The sequence below is a fragment of the Lepisosteus platostomus genome, chromosome 4 (assembly GCF_059453375.1).
Source record: "Lepisosteus platostomus isolate fLepPlt1 chromosome 4, fLepPlt1.hap1, whole genome shotgun sequence".
In the NCBI taxonomy this organism is placed as follows: Eukaryota; Metazoa; Chordata; class Actinopteri; order Semionotiformes; family Lepisosteidae; genus Lepisosteus; species Lepisosteus platostomus.
In genome coordinates this window covers 11,825,180-11,837,097 of record NC_142614.1, presented here as the reverse complement: position 1 = coordinate 11,837,097, position 11,918 = coordinate 11,825,180, and the positions used below count along the sequence as shown (strand labels likewise).

Here is an 11,918-nt window from a genome sequence, read left to right as displayed (position 1 = left end):
ATGGGAAATGGGAAGCATTAACACTAATTGGTGGGCAGTTATTTCTTGTAATTAAAGGCTAACTGATGTAGAACTACTGAGCTCTGGATCTTTCAACTTTAAATATTGACAATAACCTCTCCATTTCCTTAAGTTATTAATATTTGTGTTCTGTGCCATGCCTCTGCTTTATTGTGCTCTAGTGTTCATTTTTAAATGATTTAAGACATATAAAAAATGTACAAAATGTGTAGGGGTATTCCAACTTCGCTATGCATGTGAATGTGTGTCTCTGGAGGTTAAAATGCTCCCCACATATCCTGAGAGTGATGTCTCTTAGGAAGAAGCAGCACTCGGTGTAGGCACAATTGAGTGCCTTTCTGCATTTCTTTATCATGAAAAATGTGAAAGAAAACGACACATGATATTAGTACTTACAAGGAATAGGAAATACAGTAGAGAGGAAAAGTTTTCCTAAGTATTCCTAAGAAGGTTTTGTGTTAAAAAAGTGAATAATAATAATATTCATAATCAATTAAACTTTATTAATAATAATTCATAATGAATGGCATGGTGGCACAATGGTTTGCATTGCTACCTCCCAGTGCTGGAGCCCTGGGTGGATTTCCAGAGGTGGGGTGCTATCTGTGTGGAGTTTGCAAGTTCTCCTTATGTTCGAGTGGGGTTGCTCTGGGAGCTCCGGTTTCCTCCCACAGTCCAAAGACATGCTGGTAGGTTAATTGGCCTCTGGGAAAAGTGTGCCTGGTGTGAGTGTGCACATGTTTGTGTCTGTGTGTCTACCCTGCAATGGACTGGTTTCACATCCAGGGTGTGTCCTGCCTTGTCATTGCTTGATGGGCAGGCTCTGGCTCACCTGCGACCCTGAATTGGATGAAGAGGTGAAACAATGGATGGATAGACAATACATTACCATCCAGGAATGATGCTATCATAGCACAATGCACCATATTTGGATTTGTTTATTTTTTTATTTTTACAAAAAAAAGTATATAAAGGAATACCAGTCATATCAAATATTTCATTATGTAGAAAACTAACTGCCCAATGAATTGATTAAAGGAAACACATTTCCTTTCTGAACACTTGATGTCAGCAAAGACTAATTTTGAGAAACCCTGTTCTGTGCCTAACAGAAAAAAAGAGTTCTTTGGAGCTCCTGGGTGGAGCAATTTTCTTTGCTCTTTGATCTTGGTTCAGTGCAGAAACTGTTGATTACAGTGTAGTGAGAGAGTAGGAAGGAACACTGTGAATAGTAATGAGTTCAAATGCAGCTGAAAGGCATTAGCAATGACTATTATTTATGACACAGGGCAGAACAATATTGGTCACAATGGAATAAATATCTTACTGCACATACTAATTAAAACAAAACACAGTGAACTGCATAGGCTGAAAAGCAACAGCAAAAAGCACCTTAAGAAATGGTGAAATATTACTGCTGCAATGCATTAGCCAACAATAAATCACACTTTGAATTACTTTAAAAGAGAAAAATGTTACAAGGCATAGAATTACTGTATACGGATAGAGTAGACAAGTCAAGAAACAGCATTTACTTTTGTCATGCCTGTTCCAGTCGACAGAAAAGAAACATGGACAGGAGACATTTGACAGTACTGATATTCTCTGTCGTTTCTTGCAATCAGTCATTTCCCAACATACTTTTAATGTCCTTATTCAAAACGCAACAGAACAAGATGCAGAAAAATTATTAAACTAGGGACTGCACAGTGCAGCTTATGATTGCTGTCTCACAGTGTTGAGGCTCTGGATTCACTACTCTTTTGGTGCTACATGTGTGGAATTTAAATGGTCTCCCCATGTTTGTGTGGGTTTTCCACTGGTGCCCTAGTTTCCTCCAAAGAGTTTCTGGCAGGTTAAGTGGCTTCTGGGAATATGTGAGTGTGTGCCTGTGTGCGCTGAACTGGACTGGCATCTGGTCCAGGCTGTATCCTGCCTTGAATCCTTTGCTTGCTGAGATAGACTGCAGCTCCTGTGTAATACTGTTACCCAAGGGAACGTAATTGATCTGGTACACAATATTTTAATATGATCTGGATATCACATTCATGTTATTTTGGCCCACAATAAACCCAGAGAACCTGGAAGACTCCTTTCCTTAGTCCTCATGTTAGCCAGAAATCACACTTTGTAACTTATGGTGTCTGTGGGCTTCACGAACCAGCGTTCCTGTAGAGTTTCAAAGCATTCAAAAGACAGCAACAAGGCTAATCCTTTATTTAACACCACCCACAGTCTAAAGAAACTGAACATCTTAAGTTCTGAACTGAGGAAAAGGTAACTTCAAGACAGCACAAGCAATAAAGGCATTTAAATTCCTGAAAGGAAATGATCGTGTCAGCTCAGTGATGGCACTGAGGGAACTAAAAAAGATACGCATTTAGGACTGAAAACAGGAGGTATTTCTATCACCCTCAAAATTGTTTTAAATCTATTATCTTGGATTATCTTGACTATTGGAGGCACCCAGAAACTAAATATTGAAATATTTTTCATATCCATCCATCCATTTTCTGAGCGCTTCTTCCAATTCAGGGTCATGGGTTTCCTTCAGTTTTTTTCCCACAGACCAAAGATAGGTTATTTGGCTTCTGGGAAAATTGGCCCTGGTGTATGTTTGTGTCCATGTCTGTGTGCCCTGCAATGGATTGGCATCCTGTCCAGAGTGTTTCCTGCCTTTTGCCTCCCGGTTCTCTGGTTTACTGGCTTCTGGTCAATTGGCTTCTTGGAAAATTGGCCCTGGTGTGAATGTGTCCACCTATGGCTTGCCAGGATAGCTCCAGCATCCCCCCTGTGACCCTGCACTTTGTAAAGAGGTTTAGAAAATGGAAGGATGGATGGTTTCAAATTTAAATACAGAGGTTTTGAATTTGACCACAGTGGCTGCTGCAGAACAGCCTGTTTTCTTACAGTGATGCAATTTCAACATTGCTGTTGAGTTGGACTTGGCTTTCCTTTCTCATCTTGTATGCCCTCAGGCATGGCAGGGACTTCTTCAGCTCCTGCCTGATGTTATCGCAAATGAAGATGTAGAGGAGGGGATCCAGCAAGCTGTTGAGGCTGGTGAGCCCGTAGCACAAGCGGTAGCAGAGGAAGAGAGTCCTTTCCATGTCACACTTGCTGTCGGTGATGAAATAATACACAAACTTGTAGCTTCCTACTAAATGGTAAGGGCCAAAAACCACGATGAAGATGACTGTGATGATGCACAGAATTCCGACAATCTTCCTCCTCTCTTCTTGGGTCACAGATGGGGAGGAACGCAGTTCCCAGCGGATTCGGACAGATGTGTACCTGTTGAGGACGGGGGGGAAAAGACATTAGGTGCAGCATACTTCATTAAATAGCTCTCAGCATTTGTGCAATTCCTATCACTGCCTCACACTTAAAGGGTCATTAGACATTATACCCATCCATCCATTTTCTAACTGCTTCTTTGAATTCAGGGTCTGCAAGGCACAGTACACCCTGGACAGGGTGGCAGGCCATTGCGGGACACACACATTCACACTCATACTGTACCAGGGGCAATTTTCCCAGAAGGCAATTAACCCACCAGCATGTCTTTTCACTGTGGGAGTAAACCTGAGCACTCAAAGGAAGCCCGCGCAAACTCCATGCAGGTAGCACCCCAAGTCCCGACTTGAACCTGGGGTCTCGGTTCCCTGAAGGCAGCAATGCTAACCACTGCACCACCGTACTGCTCCAAAGGCACCACCCACACAAATTGATTATAAGTATCCTGATTTGACGTGTTGAAGAAAGAGAAAATCAGACAGCAGTCTTACATACCCTAGAATGCAACAAGGCACCAGGAATCCCAGGATAACGGTTCCTATCTTGAACATGGCATACCGCTTGGCAACAGGATATTTTTCCAGGCAAAGTTGGTTTTTCTCGTCGTAGACAGTGGGGTAAAGCCCACTGAGGCAAAACAGGAAAGTGACCACCCACACAATCACACTGGTGACCAGTGCCACCTTGACTGTCCGGAACCCTCTGCTTCTGAGGGGGTGAACGATGGCAAGATAGCGGTCCAGTGCCACCAGACTTAAGAATGCCACACTGGCATAGAGGTTAATGTAGAAGAGGAAACCCACAAAGTTACAGGCACCAGCCTGAAAGGTCCACTGGTGCCCGTTTTTCAAGTAGATGATCCACATGGGGAAGGTGAGAACCTGGAGAAGATCAGACACCAGCAGATTAAAGATGAAGATGGGCATTACGTTGCCGGAACGGAGAAGCCGGTAGAGTCCCCACAGTGATAGCAGATTGCAAGGCAATGCCAGTGCGAACACCAAGCTATAGATGGATATCAGTCCTACACTGTCAACAGCTAAAGTAATATTACAACTGTCCTCTGCCATCTCTGCCGCACACAGCTTACAAATTTATACTGCCGCACTAGGACAATAATGATAAACAGATTCTTGTGGACAAAAAACGCAGAGTTACAGTATAAGGAAATCTTGTGTTCCTTCACATTGGCATTAAGTAAATTAAAAAGCCAAATGCCCAGTGCCAAGCAAGGACTTGTTATTTCAGTTCAACAGAGAGCTGTATCTGGACAACAGTTTTATTTCTTGCATTCCACAGGTTCTGACACTTTGCAGCGTGGTGTTCTATTTCTAACCATCTATTATGCAAATGAGAAAAAATATCAAACCAAAATATGCAAGGAGGAAGGGAAGTGCGCCAGGAAAACCACATGATGATGCTGGTGTTCGCACATGTCCATGTTGTGTTTTCAGCTGAGCTTAACAGTGAACAGCCCTTCTGTTCTATAGATGATCACAGTCCATTATAAAGCATCGTGGTCTGTTTCTCCACGTTAGCTGGCAGAGTGACATTCAGTCCATGTGAAGCTGGAATCAGATACTGCAGATCCTAAAATAAATGAAAATAAATCATCAGGGTTCATTTCCTTCTTGTGTATGTAACCTTTATTTATGTACAGATAGAACATGCACAGCAGAAAGACCTATACTTGGAATTTTTAATGCTTTTGATACATACTGACTTTTATGCAGCTTTTTTACTCTTAATTATAGCTTCTGATCTTAATACCTCTAGATTTTGTTATTTGTAGGAATTGTGCAGTACTTTTAGCTGGGTGTAATGAAAGACAATGTGCCAATAAAGGGGATTAGGAAGGAATTGGACAAAATACAGATTCTGTATTCTTATTCTGTTTACGTAGGGTAGTATGTAAACAGAATGCCATCCAATGAATGAATGAATCAATCAATCTTGTTCTTCACGCCACAGAGCAGGTTACATAATAGTATTGTGTTCAACAGTTCTGGGCACAAATGTGGGCATGGAGGAGAGAAAGGAAAACCCAGGAGGTCCCAGGACTGATGGCTGTCCTCACTCTAGGCAATGAATTTATGATTCGTTAATGATGATAATTATAGCTGTGCTACTGAGATAGGATGGCTGCAGTAATCCTTTCTTCTGACATTAATAAAATGTTTCAAATAATTGATCTCCCCCCACTACAAAAGAGCATCACATTCATGGAATTCTTGCACAACAAAATCATAACCAGGTGTTGATCTCATCTCCTGCAGTAATGACACCTACTGTACATATTATCTGAAGATGCTCATGTGATTAAGTTGGTAGATTAAATGATACTTAGTACCTAATAATCCTCCAGTATTGAGAATCTATACGGAAGTACCATTTGGGGATCACTGGCACTCAGCTACTAATTGACTAAGAAGCCAACTGGGTTTCACTTCAACACCCTTGACAAGTTGACTGAATGGGCCACATCAGATGCTGTAGTCTCTGCACTTTAGAAGTCCCTGCTTGACATAAAGATATGGATTAAATATAATTTTCATACAACAAACTGCTACTAGATAAACTCACAGGTTCCCAACATCAGCTTTGCAAACTTGGTGATTCTGTTGCTGATACAGTATGTAAATTACACTGGGTCCCTGTGAAATGTGAAACGTATCTTTTTTTCTGTGTTTATCTGGAGATGAACCAACGTCTGCTAGTTTAACTCCAGAGGATCAAAATTGTATTCCATGGCCATAACTGTTTATTGTAATTTGGGAAATATTTTCTAATGGGACAGGTTAATTGATTGATTAGACAATTGCTTAGATTGTTCAATTTTCAGACTAAACAGATTAGAGCTAATTAGATTGTTTAGGTTATGAGTATGCATTGGACCTCTTGAGATTATGTTAACATATTGCTTTTATTGTGACTTTTCGTAAAGAACACACAAGAGAATGTCATTGGGCCCAAATAGCTTGTTTGTTATTTAGTACCTGATTGATCCCAGGATCTCATCTACTGTAGCAGTTTTTAAAGGAATCCAGAGTATAAACTTCAACAACATGGCTGGGTAGCTTGTTCCACACTCCCACAACTGATTTTTTTAATTCCTGCACATTTGTATTTGAAGAGACATGTCAAAACATTTCCAAGCCTGTCTCACCTAAAGCAGGCCACACAATTAAAATATAGTGTTATATCATTATGTTCTTTTCCTATTACTTTTCCTAGTTTTTTTCACTATGGTGTATGTACAGTATTTTCAAATTCCCAGTATGATGCTGTATTCATAGCCCTGGTATCTAAGTAGTAGTCTTTAGTTCCATATTTTCTAACTGTAGATAGCAAGAGCAGATCAGTTGGAAATAGAATCCTGGAAATCCTGGTGCTGTAGATCTTAGAATTTCCTAAAGGCTCATAACTGTTTTCCAAACTGTTTCGATAATAATTACGATCTCCAGCACATATTATTTTCCTATACACATCTATGTACAGTTTATGTATGTAGCAATTATCTAATGATTTTTCTTAAAACCTAAAATAAGCATAAACTGAGGTGAGGCAATTATCACATTCATTTTTTTTTCATTTTCTTCAAACCTTCTCATTTGGAACTAAATGTTTAATTCATTTTAAGAAAAGGATTGCGCCATGTTTTCCTATAAATATATATTGTGAAGATGAATATGTCTGCGTTAACATTAAATAATTGCCTAGATATTAATAGCAATATTCTAGACTATTCCTATTTCCTCTCGGGCAGCGCTGAATTTTAAATATTGTTCAAACGTAGAAAAAAAAAACAACAGAAAACCAATATCCTGTGCAATCTGCATCACTCTGTTAGTGGTGACTGCTGCATGCCTCGCTGACTCCCTGATGTTTGAAAAGTGAATAGAAAGTGTAAAAACATGGCTCACCGCAGAGGAAACAAAAGCTATGTTACGCATAGTGGCACACCATTAAAAACAAGCAAAAAATCTTAAATACTTACTTTTATCAGTATCTCTTTGTTGCTAAATTCTGTAGTGGCCGTCAATTCACCACATTTCTGTTTTCTTTAAATGTAGCTGGATGTAGCTTTTTTTCTGCCTCAGCAGTCTCAGGTGCCTATTTTTAATCTTTAGAAAGAAGGAGGGTTGTCAACTGTTGCACCACATCCTGTGATGTCAGTGATAAAATGTTTGTTCTAAGAATTCTAGCTGAACCAAAAAACTAAGAAACACCAGAAAAAGAGCCAGATAATGAATAAAAAGATCAAACATGTTTATGTATTTTATAGTTTTCTTGTTGAGATAAGAATAGAGTCAAAATGTATTCTAGAAGTAGTCACACATTACTCCATTGTAATTGAGGAGATAATCTCATTCAACCAGCTCTTGAAACAGGATACAATCACATATTAATTTTTGAAAGTATTCTTTGGCCACAACCATTCCAGTTATCAGTGCTGATTCTTTTTCCTTAGTTAGTCATAAAGTCTTCATTTTAACATGATTTTGACACTATGATTTTAAAGAGGATTATTACGTCAAACACATATGTCCTATATTTTATATAGTTTTCTCTCTTTCTCCTTCATGTATTTTTGACTTTAGAATGGATAGAGCTCATCAGGATAACATTAATTATCAGAATTTGAAGTGATGTCCATAGATTTGAGAAGGTCTTGTGTGAAAACTTTTTGTTTAAATTGTTCAAACCAACAAGGTCATTAGAAAACACTTAAGCATATAATAATAATAATTATAATAATAATTGCTTACACTTATATAGCGCTTTTTCTGGACACTCCACTCAAAGCGCTTTACAGGTAATGGGGACTCCCCTCCACCACCACCAATGTGCAGCATCCACCTGGATGATGTGACGGCAGCCATAGTGCGCCAGAACGCTCACCACACACCAGCTATCAGTGGGGAGGAGAGCAGAGTAATGAAGCCAATTCACAGAGGGGGATTGTTAGGAGGCCATGATTGATAAAATTTATATATGCCACATATTTTTCTATAGACTATATAAGCATATTTCCGCAAAGCTTCTGAAGAGCTCCATCAAAGATGATTCAAATGAATAATATGGGAATCCAAAGAGATGGCCATGGGACAATAAAGTTACAGGCCCACTGCTTTTCCAGGTCTAGACTCTGTTTGAGTTGGCAACTATTTAATTTTGCAATTACTTATTTTGCACTTGCAACTTACACACCTACTTGGACCAAATCATGGACTGGATACATAATTTTCAAATAACTTTAATATTTATCTTTAAATACTAGCATGCAAATCACAGCCACTGTTTTGCTGAAAGCCAATTGTGATCATATAAGATCACTTTATTGGCCATATACAATTTCTTGTGTTAGGAATTTGTTTTTTTTGCATACCCCAGCTTGCTCTCCATGAAACTGACAGAGGGGGAGAGAGGAGCTTGGGGTCAGAGTGTACGGTCAGCCATTTATACAGCACCCCTGCTGGCCGCGGGATGGACAACAAGTGCTCTGGACAACAAATCCCAACACTAAACCCAGGAATGCTCGGTCAGCTGTGCACCACTGTTGGGAGCTGTCACGAAACGGTTTTCAGGACCCTATGCAGGCAGCAGAATCCGGAGGGGAGTGAGACAACACGGGGAAAAAAGACTAGGATTGGGGCTGGAAGAACAGGGGGGCGTGTCCAAGGTTTGCCGGTGCACAGGAGGGCGTGCTCCAGGCAAACAAGTTTGAAGGTGCTTCCTTAAGAATATCCAAGAGTGAGCAAAAGTCCAGAGCCGGGTAATCCATCCTAGAAGAACAAGACAGGAGTTAAAAGCCGGAGCGGGATCCGGCGAAGGATCGGGGGAATAAAAGGGGGTTACGGGGCCAGGCGCTCCCAGCCCCGGACCCAGATGGTCAGGACGCCGTTGCGAAGCCTATGCCATCGAGCCCCTCCTGGACTCGCTGGTAGGTGGGCTTCCGGGCATCCATCTTCCAAAGCTGAGCCTGGAATGGTGGGAGCATCTAGCTTTTAAAGGGGAGACTGGAACAGGAGGCAGGTGCAGGAGATCAGGTAAAGCGTCCTGGAGCGTCCTTAAGAGAAGGGGTTTACGATCGTGACAGGAGCATCTTGGTCACTGTCAGTTTGTGACATGACCCACGATCAAACTCATGAGGCCAACCTGCACTCAGTGGATGTGCCTTTACTACCAGAGCCACTTGAAAGCCCCAAATAACTATTTCTCCAGACGGGGCATATAAATTGACTTCTTCTATTTCACAGTTTAACACCCCAAAAGTATTTTTAAAGCAGAGTCACTGAGTCACACCTTCTCAACATGTGTCTGCTGGTCCTGATTTTAAATACCACAATTAAATTGATTCTTCTTTTTTCCTATATCGTATTTATTCTGAGACCCAGAACTGGTTTGATCTGTAAATTGATATTGAAGTAAATAAAACAAACACTATTGTCCAGCTTCTGAAGTAGCTGTCTTTCCATACCTGGCAGTTGCTTCTTCATGATGTCAAATATTTCTCACTTTCTTTAGTCACAATACAGTGTATTTGAAACACTGACTGCTGATTTGGAACTTCGTTGTGAGTTTCCTGCATTCAGTTGTTTTAGGCAATTTCCTGTGTGTCTTGCTTGTCAGGTCTATTGAGATTGATTTCATTTACATTGACTCTTTAGCCAGAACCAGTTGCTGTGCAGTTGTGCAAAACGTTTTGAAACTGAATTAGGTAATTGTATTGCTTGAGTGAGTTTTAAGTCATACTGTAAATATCATATGTTTTCACTGTGGTGTCAAATTGAGAGATTTGTAGAAATGCACAGTTTGTCATTTTGTCAACACGAAGGAGAGCATATAACAGTTCAGGCACTGGAACAAACAAAAGTGTCTGTTTTAGCAGAGTAATTTATTTCTTTGCAACCACTGTGAATTTTGTTCTTTTTCACTTTTGCAATTCCAGCTGGACTGCCTTGCAAAACAACAAAGCACACTTTTGCAAGAACTTAGAATATGTTACATTTTAGGGCTTTTGTTTTATAATTTGTCCGTGTGAGTTCATTTGTGTTTCAAAATTGAAGATTCTTTAATTTATTCTTTCTTCTCAACAACAACAAAAAAAACTCCTTGTAAGATTATATAGACTCTTCCTACTCTTTAAACTCTCGGCAGAACAGCTACTTCCTTATCTTATAGCACTGTAACCAAAATGGGGAAGATAATTGTAAACTGAGTTGGACTATTAGGCATTATTCTTTTTTCATGAGGAATAACGACGTCCAATCAGAATATAAATTATGAATGTTTATTTGAAAAATTTAGATATGAAGAGTTCTCGCTTAACTTAGCTGAAAACTATCCATCTGGCTGTAGGATGAGGCAGGTAGGACCCTCATACAGAGAAGTAAAAACTAAAGTGCATCTGAACAGGTAAAGATGAGGAGGAGAAGGGATGCAAAAGAAAAATGTGAGGAATTGAGGGATTTAGTGTGATTTTGTATAGCATTTTGAGATATGATGTGAGAGAAGGGGAATTTGGATGCGGTCTTTGCTCCTGAACCTTTCTGACAAACTCCATTATTCTCCTTTTTTTAGTTTATGTTGTATATACATCCAACCATTTTCTTACCGTTTTTTCCATTTCAGGGTCATGAGGAAGATGTAGCTTATCCTGGGGAGCAACAAGCACAAATCAAGGTACACCCCGTACAGGACGCCAGTCCACACACAGATACAGACACACACACACTCACACCAGGGCCAGTTTTCCCAGGAGCCAATTAACCCCCCAACATGTCTTTGGACTGTGGGAGGAAACCAGAGCACCAGGAGGAAACCCATGCGAACATGAGGAGAACATACAAACTCCACACAGAGAACATCCCAGATCCAGAACTGAACCCAGGGCTCTAGCACTGTGTGCCATCCAGAGCGTATCCCACCTTGGCACGTGTGGCTTGCTGGGACAGACTCCGACTCCCCTTGTGACCTTGAATTGGATGGACATATATTTACAGAGCCAATACTGGAGATTTCAGAATTATTCACAGCACTGTATCTCCAGCGACCATCTCTGCTCACATTTCCATTGCTTCATATTATTGACTGGGGAAGTTGCGAAACATTAACACTTTGCTCCTCCTGCGTGTCCTATCAGTGTGTGTGAAGGTCACATTACACCACCTCACACACCCCTGCCCACAAGCAACCAGACTGCAGGCTACTCTCCTCACTCCTCAACGAAAGGCCAGTCCTTGGTAATAACACATTGCATGGGCCTAGGAGCTATGTGACACCCGCCCAAACTTTATTTTAGAATTTCAGAATAGCCGTGACACATCTATGTTTCTGTGGGCAATCAGGGTTCTGTAGACCCCCGATAAATTTACAACACCACCCCTCGCAGATTGCCTGCAGCTGAAAAGCTGGTGCACCTCACAAGAGGCTGAATAATTTTAAAATAAAACTGCAAAAATTGCAAGTTATTGTAGAGCTGCTAAAGATGTCACAGTGTAGTTCACTGAAGGTGAAAACAGCCATTTATGACAAAAAACAGCCATTTCTGTAGAACACTGAAGGAGACGGACACAAGGAGTATTCACCACTGATCC

General features: G+C 40.6%; 1 protein-coding gene across 3 annotated transcripts; it reads right to left on the bottom strand.

Moving 5' to 3' along the window:
* Positions 1–944: 944 nt before the first annotated feature.
* On the bottom strand, positions 945–11,449 carry LOC148672650 (G protein-coupled receptor 4). Of its 3 annotated transcripts, XM_088628480.1 has the most exons (5): positions 11,250–11,449; positions 7,316–7,442; positions 4,688–4,908; positions 3,814–4,199; positions 945–3,315 (listed from the first exon to the last, which is right to left on the bottom strand). In XM_088628480.1, the coding sequence occupies exons 3-5, from the start codon at positions 4,757–4,759 to the stop codon at positions 2,928–2,930; spliced, it is 846 nt and encodes a 281-aa protein (XP_088484606.1). In that variant the 5' UTR covers positions 4,760–4,908; positions 7,316–7,442; positions 11,250–11,449; the 3' UTR covers positions 945–2,927. The 3 variants fall into 3 exon arrangements, with proteins under 3 accessions (XP_088484606.1, XP_088484604.1, XP_088484605.1); XM_088628478.1 differs by having other exon boundaries at positions 3,814–4,908; positions 11,250–11,446; XM_088628479.1 differs by lacking the exon at positions 7,316–7,442 and having other exon boundaries at positions 3,814–4,908; positions 11,250–11,446.
* Positions 11,450–11,918: the final 469 nt, after the last annotated feature.